A 19,548-nucleotide genomic window follows, 5' to 3' on the forward strand; every position below is an offset into this window, starting at 1 on the left:
TTTTCTCCTTTTTTTTTTTTTCCTTGCTCTGCACCACAAAGGTTCTGTTTCTAATCTTAGGACTGGCACAGGACTGTTGGCAGGACACCACCCTGCATAAGTGCTCACTGCAGGTGGAGGGCTTCTGGTTTTGGCAGAGCAACAAACCAGACCATTCCCAGTGCCTGGAATTCTGGAGCCTTTCCCAGAGCAGATCTTCCACTCCACAATTACCTGGGGGATCTGGAGTTTAGGAATTATCTTCATCAGATCATTTGGTCGAATTCAGTGCTTGGATTCTGGTCTGCAAAATTGCAAATATGCATCTGTTTGGAAATCCTTTTCTTAGTTATGTCCATGTTTGTGCTGAACTTCCCAGTAACAGCAAGTTTTTGAGGAGGAGGAGGAGGATTAAAAACAGGGCTGGACTCAGTTTCCAACCAGGGATTTCCAAGAATTATTCTTTTTTATGTTTGCAAGATCAGATCCTTATAATGGAAATGCCACGATGCCAGAAGATTATTTACCTATTCCTGGCAGGAATCCCCAAACACTTTGATTTCAACTGATTCTTGCTGTTTTGCTCTGGGTTTTAATCAAAACCTTTTTAAATGGAGACAATACCAGCCAGCCGCAGTTCATCCTGACTGACATTTCCAGCTCCAGCTCTGCCTGTTCATGTGTGGAGGTTCGTGCCCAGACTCTGTGTAGACCCAAATGGAAGAAGAGGCAGCATCACAGTCAAAACTACTTGAAAATGGCTGTGCTGAGACTCCTTTCTGCAAGCTGCTGCAGGGCTCTGTTGATCATCTCCCAGTGCTTCAGGCACAGGGTTTGTTGTGTGGCTTCTCACTCAGTAAAATGTGTATCAAACACTGGCACTTCTGGTGCCATTCATATTTATATTCTGTAATGACTCAGGCTCTTGAAAAATCATGCTGAAATTATATGTTCCATAGCTTTAATTTCCTCTTGCTAACAAGGGAATGATTTGCACTCCCTTGTTTGTCCTCCTCCCTGCCACAGCCTGGAAGCATTGCTCAGTTTCCATGCTGAGTTTCACAGGCAAAGCTGATTTTTTTTGTTTGTTTGTTTGTTTTTGTTTGATTTGGGGGTGTTGGGTTTTTTTTGGTTTTTTTTGTTTTGGTTTTTTTGTCTTGATTTTTTTGTTGTTGTTGGGTTTTTGGGGGTTTTTTTGTTTGGGTTTTTTGTGGTTTTTTGGTAGGTTGGTTGGTTTTTTTGGGGTTTTTTTTGTTGGTTTTGTTGTTGTTGTTTGTTTGGTTTTTGTTGGCCAGTTCCCAAATCTCATGGTTTCCAGTGTTTCTCTCTAAAATACTTTTTGGGAAGCTGTACCTTTTTATCCTGTAGGGTCTGGAGCAGATAAGCTTCTCAGAGACTCCATGAACATAGGACCAACATTTGTATATTTATTTATTCCTGTAGTACTATAGGATTGGTCTGTGATGTTTAAGGACCATGTTGCACTCCTGCTTTTCCCCAAAAATCCCTCCAAGAAACCTATAACCAGAAAACTGTTTTTTTTAAGCATTGTTGATATCAAATGTTCAAATTCTGCCTCTGTTTGTCTCTTTTTTGCCTTTTTTTCCTCCTGTATCATCCTCTTACCTGAGATGAGGCTTTTCATTTTTTAGCAGCATCATTTCATTCTGATTCCTTGGGAATAATTTCCAGCAGGTGCAGGTGTAGGAAGGGAAGGAGGACAGGAAGCTGCCTCTCCTTTCAGCCAGGCACTGGGGAGGAGAATGAAAAGCTTGATGAGTTCAAGCCTGTTTTACTGAGACCCAAAAGCAATTTGAGGATATTTTCCCAGAACCCATCCAGGCTCTCACTGCAGTGTCTGACCACATCCCTTTGAGTGGATTTTCTCTCTTCCCAGTCCCCTGTTGCTCACAGGGATGAAGGGAGAAGGGGGTATGAGCTGTTTAGTAAGGTGATGCCAAGGTAATGGCAGAGATGTGAGTTTGATGCCTCAGGTTTTAGTTTTTATATTTTTTCAGGTTCTGTGCTGCTTTAGTTTGTGGGTCTGGGCTTCATATGAGGGGATGGTGAACTCTGTGCACAGAGGCCAGCTGGGAGGATGGGATTTGATGCAGCTTTTCTGGAAGAAATAGGAATTGTTCCCTTTGTTACAGTGTTTGATCTGCTCAGAAACAGACAGGGAAAGGTGCTGCATCTCCCTGCTCCCTCTGGAGGAGCAGAGCAGCTGACAGGGAAAATATCAGCTCAATCCACTGCTGCCTCATTGATTCTTCTGGGAGGTATTTGAGCTTGTTTAGTCTGTGGGAGAAGCCTTAGGAGGTGGTGAAATGGGTTGGGCTGATGCCTCAGGTTTTAGTTTTTGTATTTTTCACATTCTGTGCTGCTTTAGTGGGAGGGTCTGGGCTCCATGTCAGGGGATGCTGAGCTCTGTGCACAGAGCAGGGAGACAAAACAATTCCTGCTCCAGCTGGGCACCAAGGACAAATGATCCAAACCTCAGCCCAAGAGCACAAACCCCGTGGGCTGGAGAGAGAAAAACAAGCAGGGTGGGACTGCAGGGGCTAAAGCTGGAATGGGACAATGAACTGCAAGGTGCAAATGGAGCAGAACTGATCCCAGGGAGAGACCCCGTGCCCGGCCGTGCATTTTGGGGCCATTTTGGTTCATCTTGGGTGCAGGCCTGGCTGGGCTCTTGTGCTGCCCAAGGTGGATGCATGGAGGAGATGCTTTGAATCAATCCCTGCTTTACTCTGGAACTCCATCCAGCCTCTGCTCTAGGGCAGCCTGCACAAGGCATCAAGTTGATTCCAGGTCATGTGTGGTTCAGGCTCCTTCCATCCTCCTTAAATTAAAAAAAGAGCTGAACCTTGATACAAGAGGAATGCTCTTGTGCTCAGTGCTGCAGAAAATGGAAGAGAATCCAGCAAGAGGGGAAATACCACCGTGCCAACAATCACTGGTGTGCCAGTGAAAACCAGGTGTTGCTCACCTCAGAGTGTTCTGTTCAGTACTTCACAGCTTGAAGTGTTTGAACTGTTGAAGTGTTTCATTTATTGAAGTGTTTATTTCAATTTGGTGCCTTGGGCAGTGCAGTGCAGCAGTTTTAGGGTCCCCACATGTCCTGTGTGGTGGCTCCTGGTGGCTCTGGAGGGAGGGATGAGCCTCTGGAGCCAGTGACCATCAGCCAGGCAGTTGCTGCTGGCCATGGGATTGAGCTCATCTTCCCGGCCTGATTTAACAGCAATGGGTCAGTGTGGGGTGAGAACATTCCTGAACATCAACAGGAGCAACAAGATGTGGATACTAAACCCTCTGTCCTTGCCCTCTTGCCACAGCTGGTGAAGGGGCTGCAGCAGGAGCTGAACCGCCTCTACTCCCTCTTCTGCTCCCGGAATCCCGAGTTCGAGGAGAAGGGAGGGAAGGTCTCCATCGTGTCCCACTCCCTGGGCTGTGTCATCACCTATGACATCATGACTGGCTGGAATCCAGTCAGGCTCTATGAGCAGCTGCTGCAGAAGGAGGAGGAGGAGCTGGAGGAGAGTTGGATGAGCTATGAGGAGCGGCGCCTGCTCGAGGAACTTTACCTAACCAAACAACGGTAATGCCCCCACTCCCAGGGATCAGGGGAGATAACCACAGCCCTGGAGATACCCTCTGGGTGTTTCCAGAACCCTCCAGGGCTGTTATCTTTGGTGTTCTTCTGCCGGGGCTGGGTGATAATGCCAAACACAGCAGTGGGAGCTCTCAGTCCACACAGGCGCATGGAGCGGTTTGGGTTGGAAGGGACCTTCAAGATCATCCAGCTCCAACCCCCTGCCGTGGGCAGGGACACCTTCCACTATCCCAGGTTGCTCCCAAGTCTCATCCAACCTGGCCTTGGGCATTTCCAGGGCTGGGGATACTGTGGTGCTGTGAGACACCCATTGGAGAATCTAAAATTAGCATCTTCAGTTGTTCCAGTGGGAGATGACAAATCATGAATCACAGGCTTTGGTTCCTGCCTGAAACCAATCTGAGTATTGGTGGTACTTGGGAAGCATTAATTTAGCAGCAGCCCTGCTGTGGTGGCAATCAGGATGTGTCTCACCAGGGATGGGTGCAGGATGTCTCTGTCAGCTGCAGGGCTGGACTCAGTGCAGGATTTCTGAGAAAAGGGAAGTTCAGAAACCTAATGAAGTGTTGCAGTGATAAGATGACCCTTCAGGCATGTCACAAACATATAATCAGGGAGAAATGGCCATTTTCACACTCTGCTCCAGCTCCTTAGGCATCCCCTGAAGTGCTTCCACAGAATCCCAAGTGTCATTTGACACTGGCACTTGTGCACAGAGTGAGTGGCTGTCCCTTCAGTGTGAAGTGATGGAAAATAGACTGCTGACATCCTGTAACCTCTGGAATTCACTGGGACTGGGAACAGTTTTACCCATCCATATGTGTGCTGTACATTGTAGCTGCTTTTTTAATTCAGGCCAACTAGAAAAGCAGGTGAACAACCTTTTTTTCATGGCAGTTGAAAGGGTGGGACACCATCCTCCAGAAATTCCACTTTCATACAGAACTCCATAATGCCCAGACCATTTCCTGTGGCTTTGTTGTGTTTTGGGGGGGTTTAAAACAAAATAAAGCAGGTGATTTGGCTGCAAAATCACCAAGGAAACAGGAGGTGAGTCAGCTACTCCTGAGCAAGGAGGGTGGGCAGATGCTTGGGGTGGTGAGCAGGGGAATTGTCATGTGTGGATTGATTCCTTCTGTGGCCAGAGAAACAGGATTTGACAGACATTGATTCTTAATCAGTTGGGCTGCTCCAGGAAATACTGACACCATCCCTCTCTCTTCCCAGCAGACAAAACTGTTGGACCCCACAGGAATGCCTGTTTGGATCAGAGAGGTTAAAGCTGCATTTTTTATTGGATCTCAGAAAGATCTCTATTTTCTAGGTTGAGAGATATAGAAGAGAGATTACATGAGTTAAAGGCATCCACCATATCAAAACCACCTGTCTTAAAATTTAAGGTATGTATGTTTTAAGAGGTTTCTACTGAATTTTTCTGCTTGCTGTAAAAATACACCTGCAGTGTGAGTCATTCTGCTTACTTTTATTTTTTCTCATGTCCCTAGACGTGATTTTGGCAGAATAATTTGGATGTTGGATGAAGTGTGTGTACATATATGTAAAAATGTTGTTGTATTCATAGATTATGGTTATTTATTGCAATTCTGTATTTGTAATAAATTTTGAGCAGCCTGGTCTAGTAGTGGGAGGTGTCCCTGCCCATGGCAGGGGGTTGGAATGAGCTGAGCTTTGAAAGGCCCCTTCCAACCCAAACCATTCTGGGATTCTATTATATATGTTTATATGAAATGATATGTAAACATATATGTGACTATGTAGATGATAAATAATTTTGATACATAAACCTAGTTATTATACACCCACAATTCTGTGGGAAGGTAAAAACCATTTGGCAGGTTACATCAATCACATATTTTAAACAGTTTTACTTCTACTCCATTGAATAATCCATCTTCCTTGGGGACTCCTTCTAACATGTCACATCTCTGAGCAAATCTGATTGAATTTCCTCCAGGAGTGGATTTTCCTTCCAAATGATTCTGCTCTGACAGTTAGCACACTTTCAATCTCATGAAGCAGATTGCCTGCTAATCAGCTGTACAAATTGCTAGAATTCCTTATCTTTGGGAAAAGGCATTTTTCCAGCTCCTGGGTGGGATGTGCAACACTTTCTAGTTGCTCAACTCCATCCTGAAGTATTAAACTATAAAAATGTGACATGATAGATGAGAATAAAATGGATTATTGTTTCTTAATTTGCCATTTTTCTTTCCTTATGAGTTCAGAAGGGCTCCTGGAAGCCAAGGTCAATGTTGAGCCATAAAAAAAGAGGAAACCAGCCATAATTCATGTTGTCACAGCCTTCTCCTTTTCATCAGTGCTTGAAAGCATGTGTCAGGCTATTATCTCTCCCATCAAGGAAGCTGAAGTCAGGCTGGTCCTCCCCCAGCTCTAGGAAAGAATATTCTTCCCTCACTTGGTTTGAAACTGAAGGGTTTTTTGGACAGTTGCATTTTAGGTGGAGAGGGAGAAAGAAAGGGGGCAGAAACTTTAGATAAAGAGGACTTTATCTACCTAAACTGATGAGATAGGTCTGTAATCTTCAGGCAGCATTTCCACTGCAGTTCATCCTTTTTCTTGCCCTTCCTGACAGGGAGATTTTTTGTTTCTGTGGAACCTCACACTGGTGACTCCCATGGCTTGAGGCAAAGCTCCAGAGGGAGAAGCTTTCCATGGAAATGATGGCAAGGGAGGATTTCAGCAGAGTGGCTGGAACAGGATTGCTCATCAGCAGAGCAGTCCAGCTCACTGAGGGTGACTGGTTTGTTGAAAGAGAACAGCCTTGCTCAGAAACCACCCACCCATCCCTTGGCTCTTCATGTCAGTCCTTCCATGCACTGAAAAAAACCCAGGGTTCTCAGGATGGGACAGAGTCACTGGTGCCACATGAGGGAGAGTTGTGCTTGATGTTGAGCAAGCACAGAGTTGCTTTTTGTAAGACAAATGCAAGAAGAAATACAGCAGTTTGCTTGGTTCATGCTTAATATTAAAGAAAATGAAATTATTGACTCCACAGGGAGGAAAAACCCCACAAAACATGAAGATATGGGGTGTGTTGTGCTCTAATAAAATATTGTAAGAGCCACCAGAGTGGGAACTTGAGGGAGAGGGATCTTTGTCTTTACCTCTGCTTCTCCTCAGATGGGATAATAGAATTACCTGCTGGAGCAACAGGAGCAGTGGGAGTTAAAAGCAGAGCCAACACCTTGTTGTAATTTTAAGATTTAGAGTCACAGCCTTCTCCCCACCAGCCTTGGAAGAGGAGTTGTGGGTGAGGGGTTGAAGATCATAGGAACATGGGGAATGGTGTGACACCACCCCCTGCATGCCTCTGCTGTATGAAAATTGGGAATTTTTTTATTGTAGGATGAATTTCAGTCATGGTAGGGAAGAGGAGAGCAGGATGTACCTCAGCTGCTCCTTAGGGCTGACATGGAAATCCATTTAAATCTGGCCTGGCAATGTCCTGGCCCAAAAGACTTCAGGGTTCCTCAGCAATTCTCACTCAGCCAAGGCTGCAGAAGCTCCTCTGCAGGAAGGTCCAGCCTGTGCCTCGTGTTCTTTGTGCCCAGCACAAAAGGGCTCTGCTGCCTCACTTCTGTTGACTCATTCAGCTTTTTTTTTCCTTCACTTAATTATGAAAATACTGCAGTGCTAACTTGAATGGATGATTGCTTGGCTCAGCTTCTGCTTAAAATACAAATAAATTCATTAAGTCTTCTGTTTATGAATCATAACCAGGAGAGTTCTCTCAAAGGTCATTTCATAAACACATCTCCTGTGTTGTTAACATTTACAGGAAAATGCCCCACTCCTGATTGCAGGAGAAACAACCAAAATTAATAAATATTTTCTAGAAAGATTTTGATCTTCTATTCCCACTAGGTTTTATAATACAGCAGCCTGATCTTCAGCCACCTTGCAACAGCACTGACAGATTAAAGGATTTGGGGTTAAGAATCATAGAATTAAGGTTGGAAAAGACCTGTCCACCACTAAACCATGCCCCCAAGTGCCACATCCACATTAAATCCCTACAGGGATGGGGACCCCAGCACTGTTTATCAATAGAAATGATGGGACAGCCGTGAGACAAAAGCCACACACCTTGTAACCACTGAAACCAGTTACCTCCTGAGGGTTTTCCCAGTCTCTTGAGAGTGTCCTCTGCTAAGTGCAACCTGGCAGGCACTGTCTGATTCCTCCCTAAAGCAGAAAAGCCATAATTGTGCTTTTCAGGTGCTTGACACAGGATTATCACATGGACAGGGCTAGAGGTTACTTATTCAATGTAAAGGATTGCACTGGGAATGTCTCTTTCTGTTGTGCTTGGAGATGAAAAAGCTTTTTGTCCAAGCTGCCAGAACACAAGATCTGTGTGAAACTTGGGCTGGGGGAAGGAAAGGAGCTTTGCACCAAGTGACAATTTTAATGACAGAGCGGTGCTGTGCTACATGTGACATGGAATAACCATGCTGAAGGTCTGGCTTTTTGTTTTCCATCAAGCTGGGACTTCTTTGGGAAGGAAGAGGGGTGGTACCAGTGCCAAGACAGAGGAGGAGGAATGTTTTGTGCAGCACTGGAATCCAAGAGATGAAAGGGACCATTATTCCTCTGCCCTCATTCCATGTGCTGACATACAGGGAAGGCACATGGCATTCCAAGGATCCTCCACGTGCATCTAGCAAGAATTCAGCAATTTCTCTCGCTGGCTGAGCATTTGACAATGGTAAAATTAAATTTTCAAGTAAGAAAATAAAGGTTGAAAGGTCATTTTGACTTTGGGAAATGTCTTTTACCACTGAGTTTTCCATTTGATGGTTTTAGGAGGTGATGTCTGAGGGTTGGTAGAGGGGGTCAGAGTTGAATCCTGACCTCAGGTTGGTTGTAATGACCCCAAAATGCAGGTCCAGTGACTTCTCAGATGTGGCAGCTCAGATTTACTGAGTTTGTGCTGGAGGCAGGACTTGAGAGCAAGGTCACAGCAGCTTTGGGTGACATCAGAGTGTCCCAGTGGGCTGTGCCTGCTCCTGGGACATGGTGGCCCTGGGGACAAGCACCATTCTGTTCACTTAACACCAGCTGTGTGTAGCAAGAAAATCATGGAGAACTTGGTTAGGATGAGAATGAGGAGGTCTGGCAGTTTTGGGAAGCTCCAGGAGAAATCAGACTCATTTCACAGAATTCACAGAATCACTGGGTTGAAAGAGACCTTCAAGATCATCGAGTCCAACCCAACCCCAACACCTCAGCTAAACTCTGGCACCCAGTGCCACATCCAGGCTTTGTTTTTGCTTTAGTGTCTCCCTAACTATTCTTGCTCCATCCTTTCCAGTGCTGGTGGACCTCTCTGAGTTCAAATATCCAACTTGATTTTTGCTTTTAGCACCCCGACATGCAGCCAAGGGCAGTTTAACCCTCATTTATTGATGTTATGTTGTTCTTCCCTGTTTGGACCAACCAAGACTTTGAGTCCCTCCGCTGAAACCAAGAAATGGAGAGAGAAACCAAACCCAATGTTAGGAAACATCAATTCCACCCTTATAACATGGCTGAAACCTCTCCCCAGGTTGAGAATTTCTTCTGTATGGGATCCCCCCTGGCCGTGTTCCTGGCCCTGCGTGGGATCCGTCCGGGCACCAGCGGCAGCCAGGACCACATCCTGCCCAGAGCCATCTGCAACCGCCTGTTGAACATTTTCCATCCTACAGATCCAGTGGTGAGTCTCTCACTGCCCTCTCAAGCTTCTGTCCTGCCTGGTTTTGAGCTCTGGGATAACGTGGGATCTTCAAAGTGTGTGACTCAACACGAGTGTGTTCCAGCACAGGATTATTTGTTCATGGTTATTATACAATGGCTTGGGGTTTGAACTGTAGAATTACATTTCCTACAAATAATTGCCATAAATAACATATATTTTGCTTCTTTTTTCTTATTAATGAGCAAAAGATTTGGGATTATTCTGATTTTTTTTTCCCAAAGAAATAATCCTTTTTCAGACAAGGATTTTGTTTTTCACTTCCTGGCTTCCATTAAAATACCATCTGTCCAAAGATATTTTTGCTGTTTAAAAAGGCTTCACAAGCAGTTTACAAGATTATACAGAAAAGCAAAGACTGATTTCTTTTTTTCCCAGAGGATCCTACAAGTACAACTAAAAAACAGTATTTGGGAGAGGATTATTGGTGTAGCTTTGTCTTTTTCCTTATTCCACAGCAGCCAGTGTTGGCTGTTACCAAATCAGTTACTGGACCTTTGATCTGCATCCCCTTGGTAACTTCTCTGATGCAAATTGGATTGGGAATTTAATGTACAACAGCAATTTGGGGATGCTTTCCTATTTAAAGTAGCTGAATTTAAGTATATTCTGACTTCAGTCCAAACATGGTCACGTTCAGCTCCAGCTACTCCAGAATTTTCCTGCATTATCAGGGACAATTGGTTCCACTCTGCAAATAGTAACTTCACTGAGTTTTTAAAATAAAGAAATACAAGATGCTTTTCTGAGTGGACAAAGATAAATAAATAATCTATAGGAAAATATTTTTTAAATAAACATAACTCATGGTTTGCACAGGGATCAACAAAGAGCCATCAAACAAAATGTTTACGTAGCCAATTCCTGTTTATTGTGTTAGAATCCGCTTAACTTTACATGAAGTTTGTTCTCTCAGTGAAACCATCTGTTAGTAACCTGTGTGTTGGTAACAACATGTAGTACAAGTGTTGTAATAGAGGTGTTGCAGAGATGTGCAAAAGTGAGCTCACAGGCAACTGTGCAGCTGATAAATCGTCCAGGCTGTGAAACTGTGGTGGCTTCTGGGGTCCCCGTTGAGGGAAGGAAATTGATGAATCTGACTCCATGCTCTTGGAAGGCTAATTTATTATTTTATGCTCTTATATTATATTAAAGAATGCTGTACTAAACTATACTGAAGAATAGAGAAAGGATACAGACAAAAGGCTACAAAGAATGATAATGAAAACGCATGACTCCTTGCAGAGTCCCGACACAGCCTGACTGTGATTGGTCATTAAGTCAAAACAATTCACATGAAACCAATCAAACATGCACCTGTTGATAAACAATCTCCAAACCACATTCCAAAGCAGCAAAACACAGGAGAAGCAAATCAGATAATTCTTGTTTTCATTTTTCTCTGAGGCTTCTCAGCTTCCCAGGAGAGAAATCCTGGGGAAGGGATTTTTCCAGAAAATATGACAGTGATAGTGAAACTAAAAGTGAATTACACTGTAACCCCACCACTGTGTCACCTCCTAGGCATTGTTTAGGAGAGGTATTCTGGATTTGAGGTTGGAGGGAGCTCTGGATGGAAAAAAAACCCAATTTTTTTTTCCCAGTCTGGCCTCCCAAGCATTGACCTTCACTCCGAATTCCCTTTCCAGGCCTACAGATTAGAACCCTTAATCCTGAAACACTACAGCAACATCTCACCTGTGCAGATCCACTGGTACAACACAGCCAACCCCCTCCCCTACGAGCACATGAAGCCAAGTTTCCTCAACCCCAGCAAAGAAGCTACCTCAGCCCCGGAGAGCGAGAGTGCCTCGGCGGCGCCCAGCCCCACCACGTCCCCGGTGATGGTGCGGCGCCACTACGGGGAGTCCATCACCAACATTGGCAAAGCCAGCATCCTGGGTAATGCATGCCCCCCTGCCCCTGGCCTGCAGGGGACAGGCAGCATTCTGGGTAGCTGCTTTTTTTTTGGGTAGCTGCTTTTTTTTTGGGTAGCTGCTTTTTCTGCCTCTGTTTAGGTCGGGGCGGAAGGGGCTTGGGATGGTATTTCGTGTTCAGGCTTGGGTGTTTGTTATTTCTTATCTGTGTTGCAAGTGGTGAGTTCTGCAGCATCCTGCTAACAAGCTGCAGAATGGCTACATGTCTTTCTATACAAGGTCTTTTAAGGCTAAACTAGCCAATTAAGAAATGACACCTGAATTATTTTCATTTTTAACCCAACAACTAATCACTCGATTAGTCTGCATTGCGGACTTTTCTGTCCAATTACACAAAACCACCCAAACTCATTGAGAAGAAGGTGAAGAGGAAGGACCAACCTCCACCCTAAAACCTCCATCTTGCTTTATATATATTACTCTTCCAAAACCCCAAACTCTCCCTGTGATATCACCCACTTCTAATCAAACCCCACACCCACAATCCCAGTTCTGTCATTCCATTTTGGAAGCTTCTCCAGGCCCCAGGTCAGTGCAGTGTTCTCTTGGGGGTCAGAGTCTGTCAGCACAGAAAGTCTGAAATTCTCAGCATCCAGAGCTCCAACAGATCATGTCCCCTCTGTCCCTGGGATGGTCCTTGGGGAGCTTTGCTGCTCCCTGGGGTTGGGGTGCAGTCCTAAGGAAACAGCTCTGGAGATGGGATGGGAGCTGGAGGTGCTCACCTGGAGAAGAGAAGGATCCAGGGAGACCTTGGAGCTCCTTCCAGTGCCTCAAGGGGCTCCAGGAGAGCTGGAGAGGGGCTGGGGAGTGACGGGACACAGGAAATGGCTTCCACTGCCAGAGGGCAGGGATGGATGGGAGATTGGGAACTGGGAATTCTCTGTGAGGATGGGGAGGCCCTGAGAGAAGCTGTGGCTGCCCCTGGATCCCTGGAAGTGCCCAAGGCCAGGTTGCACAGGGCTTGGAGCAGCCTGGGACAGTGGAAGGTGTCCCTGCCATGGCAGGGAATTGAAACTGGATGAGCTTTAAGATCCCTTCCAACCCAAACAATTCCATGATTCTGTTCCTGTCCCTTGCACAGAATCAGAGAGTGGCTGAGGTTGGAAGTGACCTCTGAGATCTTCTCCAACCCCCAAAATCCCTGCTGGCAGAGGATGGGTTCAGTGAGTTCTGTAGGTGTCTGGCTTGGTTTAATCCCAGCTGACTTTTACTTTGAAATAAAAAACAGTTTATGTGCATTGGAGTCAAAGCTTGGGGGAGATGATTTAGTTCAGGCTATTGCTGCCTTATTTTTGTCTGGCTTATTGAAGTAACATCCAGGTGATTTAACAATTTCCACTCTGCTTCATGCGGAAAAAATTAGATTAAAGCTTGTCTTCTGATTCCATTTTCTGGTATTGGCCAATAGCAGAAAAATCAAACCATGTAACCCATTACAGTTACCTATAACTCATGATTCTACAATAGGAAATTCAGGCTGGTTTAATATAAAGTCTGCCCCTTTCTGGCTTTCAGAGTCAAAATAAGCCCTGGTTTAAGTGAGCTTAAATTCCCTTCACTGGAGCTTACACTTGATCATGCACTTGCAGTTTTTGTTGACTCAAGGCTTTTCTTCAGCTCTCTGTGTGGGATTTGGGAGAATCCTTGTGCCAGGAGTCTTCCCAATCAAATAAGAATATAAAAGCAGTTTTTCCTCTAGTAGAGATCTGTGGTATTTCAGAGCTGAGTGCCTTTTTTGGGGGCTTCTATGGTAACTTCAATGTCTTGTCCATGAGATGGCAGCAGAGTCAGGATAAAACAGGACAAAACTACTCTTAACTTTTATGTCCCTGAACAACCAAAATAGTCCTTTTAAAGGATGAGGTAACATTTTTAAAGGTCTGTTAGGGCAGTGGACCTAAGAGAAACAATAAGAATATAAGAAATAATAAGAATATTATAATAATAAGAAGCGAAATGCCTTAAATGTGATAGAAAGCATTTTTGTCTTAGTCTTAGAATTTATGAAAGAGGAACCACAACACATCTTTCAAAGTGCCAGATTTCTCTCTGCAGATGTATTTCATGCATTTTTTTCCCCCCTAAACACAGCTTCCAAATTACAGCTTTTGCTGTAATGAGATGAGTTTGGGGATAAACAGAGCCCACTCCAGTCAGATGTTCCCACCCTAGGAAAGCACCAGGAGTGTTTCCCATCCCTCAGCTCCAAGGGGTGCTGCAGTGACTTTAATTTGCAGTGGCTTTAATTAGTAAGTGATGTTAATTTTCAGTTTGATTGATGCATCCTGGGTGTGTTTTTCCCTCTGTGCTGGCTGCAGGAGCTGCGAGCATCGGGAAGGGCCTCGGTGGGATGCTCTTCTCCAGGTTTGGCAGGTCCAGTGCCACCCCCCAGACCATGGAGACAGGAAAAGATGGACCTGAGGGGGATGAGAAGAAGGCCACGACTGTTGGGACCCCACCTCTGCCACACAGCAGCTCGGGATTCCTCGAACCCACAGGTGAGGGGTGCCCACCCTGTGGATCCAAGGAAACAAGAGTGGGGTGGGGGGCTGGAAATGCCATAACTATGAGAGGGTTTGCTCTTGTGGGTTTGCCATAAAGTAAGAAATGTTGAGTATCAAGGCCAGCTTGGACAGGGCTTGGAGCAGCCTGGGACAGTGGAAGGTGTCCCTGCCATGGCAGGGGTGGAATGGGATGGACTTTGAGGTCCTTTCCAACCCAAACCATCCTGGGATTCTGTGACTCTGTTCCTGAGTTGGATTGGAAAGGACTTTAAAGCTCATCCCATCCCACCCCTGCCATGGCAGGGACACCTTCCACCATCCCAGGCTGCTCCAAGCCCTGTCCAGCCTGGCCTTGGGCACTGCCAGGGATCCAGGGGCAGCCACAGCTGCTCTGGGCACCTGTGCCAGGGCCTTCCCACCCTCCCAGCCAGGAATTTCTTCCCAGTATCTAATTTAACCTTGCCCTCTGACATTTTAAACCCTTTTTTCCACCTAAACTCCCAATTCCCCCATATATTTCCCATTCTGAGGCAATCTGGCTTTTAGGACACGTATGACTGGGAACAGAAGCTGCCCTTGTCCTGATCTGAACTGCTCAGGACAGAAAGTGCAATTTTAGCAGCTGGGTTTTTTGAAAAGCATAGGTCCTTCCTCTCAGGAAATTCATCCTTGGATTTATTTCTGAGCTCCCCCTTGGCACTGCTGCAGGACACAGGGGTTTGGTGGTTTTTTTGCAATTGAGGGAGTCACAAGTGTCCTGTGACAGCATGCACATGATGGATTGCTGTCTGTTCATACTAATTGCAACAGATAACCTGTCTGAGTCAGTGTTTGAGGGCAGGAAACTTGGGGTTAGACGTGAGGGAAGTAGAGAAGCAGGACAGGGAACATGACAGAGCTGCCAAGGGGGTTATTTCAGGGGGGGCTGGCACACTGAGAGCTTCCTGCATGGATCCCACATCCCTCCCTGCTGGAAAGCCATCCCTGCTCCATAGAAGGAGAACGTGGAGCAGGGCTGGGAGCTGAATGATGCAATCCCCAGCAAGGCTCTGCTCTCAGAGGGCTGTGCTGGGGCTTGGCTCCCGCCCAAGCTCCCGTAACGGCCTCTCCGAGTGGCCTTCCTGCACAGCCACTGGGGTTTTTTTGGATAAACTCTCCTTCTTGGAAATGACTCTGCTTGTCTGCTGCTGTTCCAAGGCTCTGGCTCCCTGTCCTTGCTGCAGAGTGGGGAGATGCTCCTGGGGAGTCAGGGAGATCTGGGCCGTGTCTGCCGGCGCTCGTGCGATGCTCCCCTGTCTCTGCTCCTCCAGCCAAGAATTCAAATTCCTTCAAACTGCCTTTGATAAATGGCTGCATTTTTGACTCAGTCTGAGGCTTTGGCTTTTGTAGCTCAGCAGGCTTTTAGATTTTTTTTGTCTTTTTTATTTCATTTTATTTCTGACGGCCAAAGTGCCTTAGCAATGGGTTAATGTTGGCCCAGTTCAAGTGCAGTGGTAATTGCTTTGAATGTGGCATTAATCAAAGCAGCCATTGAAGTAAAAGGGTAACTGCTGAAATATACTTGGAATAATCAGGATATTAAAAGGGCAGAGCTGTGGAGGGGTGACTTTGCAGGAAGGGCTTGTAGTATTGAGTGTAGTCTCCTTATATAGAAACTAAAAATGCAAGAAATTCATTTATTTCCAAAAGTTTCCTAGTGGGGCCTCAGCATTTGCTGGATATTTCTCTGTAGTTATCATAACAAGTATAAATAAATATATTTATAGAGTTACTATAAGGAAAACAGCTGCTTGAAAAAAAAACCTGTTTTTTCCCAACTTGAGAATCACAGAATCATTCAGAAAAGACATCTAAGAGCAGGATTAGTTTCCTTTTTTTTGCCTTTTTTTTTTTTTTAACTGAACACAGCACCACTCTTAGGCTTGTGCTAAATGTAGGAGGTGGATTAAAATGTATTTCTATATTATTAAATCTTGGTTTGAGTGCCCTGTGAACACAGAGAGGTTGAGTGTGTTGTTTGTCCAGAATGAGAACCCGAAACACTCCGGTGTTCTTGCAGCTCTGACGTCCCTCTTGTTCCTTTTCTTGTTCATTTCCCAGTGGAACTGGAGCACAGGATCGACTTTGAGCTCAGGGAAGGCCTCGTGGAGAGCAGATACTGGTCTGCAGTCACATCCCACACTGCTTACTGGTCATCTCTGGATATTGCCCTCTTCCTCCTCACCTTCATGTACAAGCAAGACCAAGAAGAGACTGACAAATCCAATTTGGACACTATTTGAATTCTGGACTGAGGAAGGGAGAGGAAACTCTAAAAACCAATGGCACAAAGCAGATGTTTGACTGCAGAGCTGCAGGACCTGTGGCATGGAGGTTTCAGGTTTAAGTGCATGTTTGGGGGGTTTTCCTATTTCTAAAGAGGAGAAGTTATTTGTATTTCAAAGCACTTTATAGTTTTCAACGTTTTGCAGTGCTGAATTAGACCTGTAAGGGTTCCAAATTCCTGTCAACATGGGCTGTACAAAGAGCCAAGACAGCATTGTAGCATCCCATGAGCAGTTGTGCTTGGGTGACATCCTTGTTAATGACCATAATTGCTGTTTAGTTCATTAAAATATTTTTAAAAAATTAGTAGGTTAAAAAAACAAACAAACAAAAAAAAAACCCAACAACAAACCAAACTTAAATTGATTTCCATTAACCAAAAAAAAAAAATACATGTTCAGTACAAACCTAAACCTGCCATGTGCTGATGTTTTATGTACCTGTGAATTACAAGCAGTGGTGTCATTTTTCCAGGACTTTATTCAGCTCCACATCAAATTTTCCCCACATTGGAAGCCCATTCTGACTGCTGGCTTCTGAGGTCCTATCCTATGTGACACATTTAGAAACTAATGCTGAACAGAAAAAAAAAAATAAAAAATAAAAAAAAAAGCATGAGGCAAATATTTGAAATACTGTAATTATAATTTATTATTCTCTCTAATTGTTTCATTTTATTCCAGTGTATAAAACATTACTTTTTTACTGATTTCTTTTGACATAATTTAAGAACCACATTTATTTTCTACAGCGTTAAGACTTTTTCTCAGAAATACATATCTTTGTACTACTATTCAAATGAATATATGGACACTGTGGCACACTTTAAGTATTTTTTCATTAAAAATAAATATTTGTGGTTTCACACAAATGGCATCTGTCACGTTCTTCTCAGAGGTAAGTGCCTTTGCTTTTTCAGGTTCCAAGGGAGATTGGTTTGCAGAGGACCCAGCTGTCCTTTGTTTACCATAATTAAATCCATACATGTGTGTGTTTGTATAAAAACATATGGATGTGTATATTTATGTGCAGGGGGAGGGAGGCACCATAAAATAAACTTGGTGAGGCCTGAGAATACCAACATTTAGATTAAGTTTGTATCTGAAACTAATTCAGAAGTCAAGAGGGAAGTGTTGGGATGAAAGGGAATAATCTCCAAATAAAACACCAGAGGGTCATTGCTGAGATTTCAGAACAAGGCTCTGGAGCAGGAGTGTTGGATATTTGCCCTCAGAGCTGCCTCTCCCTGAGGTATTTATGATCTGGATGGCACATGTGGGAGCTGCAGAGCCTAAACTTCAGTTAAAATAGCAAAATATTGTAAAATAGCAAAAAGCTCGGGCTGTGTTGTGTTCTCAGTGTAAACAGATGTGGCAGCATCAGCCCAGAACAGTGGCTGGAGCTGTGGAAAGCCCAGAGTTCCCTGCCTGGGGGGAGAGGGTGGCTCTTCTCCCAAATTCTGTTTACTTGGGCTGCTCCTTACGTGAAAGAATTGGGAGTTTGGATTCTCTGCTGCAGTTAGGGATTTGGGAACAATTCTGCAGGGGGAAAAACAAAGAAGGGAAGGGAGGAGTGGAGGGGAATGACACAAACAGCACTGCAGTGAACCAATATCCACCACTCAGCTGGTGGAAAGGACCTTGCTTCAGTGTGGATCTGTGAAAAATTCCATCTGGCCTCAGAGAACTGGAGCTCTCCTACCTGACCTGTTCACCCTGGTGGAGGAGCAATCCTAGGAAAGGAAAATGACCCCCTGAGAGGAGGAAGCCTCTGCTCCAGCAAACAGCCTGGTGTTTACAGGACTGGCCTCTCCAGATAAGTTGTTTAATCGACTCCTCCTAATGAGGACAACTTAAAACACAAAAAGGAGAATCTCCTTTTATATTTAGAACGTGCAAAACGTTTCCAAATGTGCATGGTTGGTGTTTCAGGGCTCTGAGCTGGGTTGTGGTGCTGCTGCCTTCTCCCTTTCCACCACTGGATCCACCCTGGATCCTTTTTTAAGGGCTGTAAACAAAAGGGGTTAATTCCTGCAATTCTTGTGGTCTGTGGAAACCCTGCTGTAGTCCAGGACATGTTTCAGATTTATGGAATAGCTGTTCCCCTGGCCTCAGGACGTGCTGGGACTTGCTGCCTGCTCTCCATATAAGGGAGGAGATCCGACTTTTAGGTGCCGTGCCCCTTGGAAAATCAGGGAGAAGGCAGAGCTGAGGAGTGAATCTCACTGCTGGAAGGAGAAGGGATAGTGAGAGCCAATACCTGATCACCCCTTTGTGTTTTTCCTGACTTGATGGGTGTGTTTATTTGTGATTCTGCCCTAATTAGCAACTTCCTGGACCACCAACTAATCTCCCAAGCTGAATTCTGAATATGAAACACACCTTGAAAGAATCAATGGAGACTCATTCTAAATTGTATGCAGAGATGTTAAACGGCCTTTCATCTTTTTAATCCTCCAAAAATACCCCTCATCCTGCTGCAGAGGTGAAATCCTGCTTGCAGAGCAGATGCTGAAGGTGGTGGAAGGGTTGCCCCGTTCCTGTTGTGTGGTGCAGCACAGAATTCAAGTAGGGTCACGTCTGCTGCTTCAGACTCCTCTGGTCAGATGCTCTGTGTCATAATATGGAGCTGGAATGTCCTGGCTCCCAGTTACTGACTTGTTTTCTTCTGCAAGGATGATGTTGAGCTTCCCAAGCTGTGTTGACTGGTGGTTTTTCTTGAGAAACCAAGATAAGGGCAGTGTTCCTCACTGCTGTCAGTCTTCTGCCTGATACCGACCTGTTTGCCAAACTTGGCCTTGAGGTCTCTGTCCAACTTTGTTGCTTACAATGGTTTTGCTACAAGGTCATTTTTGCAGATAATGAGCATGAATTTTATTCTTTTTCTTAATTCTGTCCCTTTGCTCCTAATTATTCTGTCCTGGTTCTGCTGCAGCTTCCTCTCCATTTGCATTCCCTCCCTGCTTCAGTGCCAGAGTCTCTGGAGTCAGACACCCTTTGCTTTATTTCACCATGGAAATAAGGTCTGGCTGGCCAGCTTCAATTATTTTATCTCCTGTCCTAATTAGTATTATCAGGCTGAGCTGAAACATATTTCACATATTTAAATATGGAAACAGTTCCCATATTTATATTTTGCCACCTGTTTTGCCTGGTTTCCTGCTCTCCTGGTGCTCCTTTCCCACGGGCTTGGCTCTTGAGCTGACTCTGCTGTACCTGAACCGTTGGGAATTGATTTTTATTTTCCCAAGCTGAGTTCATGAATCACTGTGTCAACTGTTTGCACTGGGTTAGTTAATGTATATTTGTGTGCCCTCTGCCAGGTGAGTTTATTTGGAATTATTCCTTGTTCCCTGTTTTTCTGTTATTAGCTTGGAGATGAGATTTCTGCTTCCACACATCTTTTTTCTGC

General features: G+C 44.9%; 1 protein-coding gene across 1 annotated transcript in view; it reads left to right on the top strand.

Annotated features, from left to right (window-relative positions):
- Positions 1-17,008, top strand: part of DDHD1 (DDHD domain containing 1) — a 67,019-nt gene extending 50,011 nt beyond the window's left edge. Inside the window, exons 7-12 of the mRNA XM_066551599.1 lie at positions 3,315-3,577; positions 4,917-4,992; positions 9,183-9,332; positions 11,021-11,273; positions 13,627-13,806; positions 15,913-17,008. Of these exons, the coding sequence (XP_066407696.1) occupies positions 3,315-3,577; positions 4,917-4,992; positions 9,183-9,332; positions 11,021-11,273; positions 13,627-13,806; positions 15,913-16,094 (1,104 nt within the window). The 3' untranslated portion in view covers positions 16,095-17,008. The remainder of the gene's footprint in view (positions 1-3,314; positions 3,578-4,916; positions 4,993-9,182; positions 9,333-11,020; positions 11,274-13,626; positions 13,807-15,912) is intronic.
- The last annotated feature ends 2,540 nt before the right edge of the window (positions 17,009-19,548 follow it).

Source organism: Molothrus aeneus, chromosome 6 (genome assembly GCF_037042795.1).
Source record: "Molothrus aeneus isolate 106 chromosome 6, BPBGC_Maene_1.0, whole genome shotgun sequence".
Taxonomy (NCBI): domain Eukaryota; kingdom Metazoa; phylum Chordata; class Aves; order Passeriformes; family Icteridae; genus Molothrus; species Molothrus aeneus.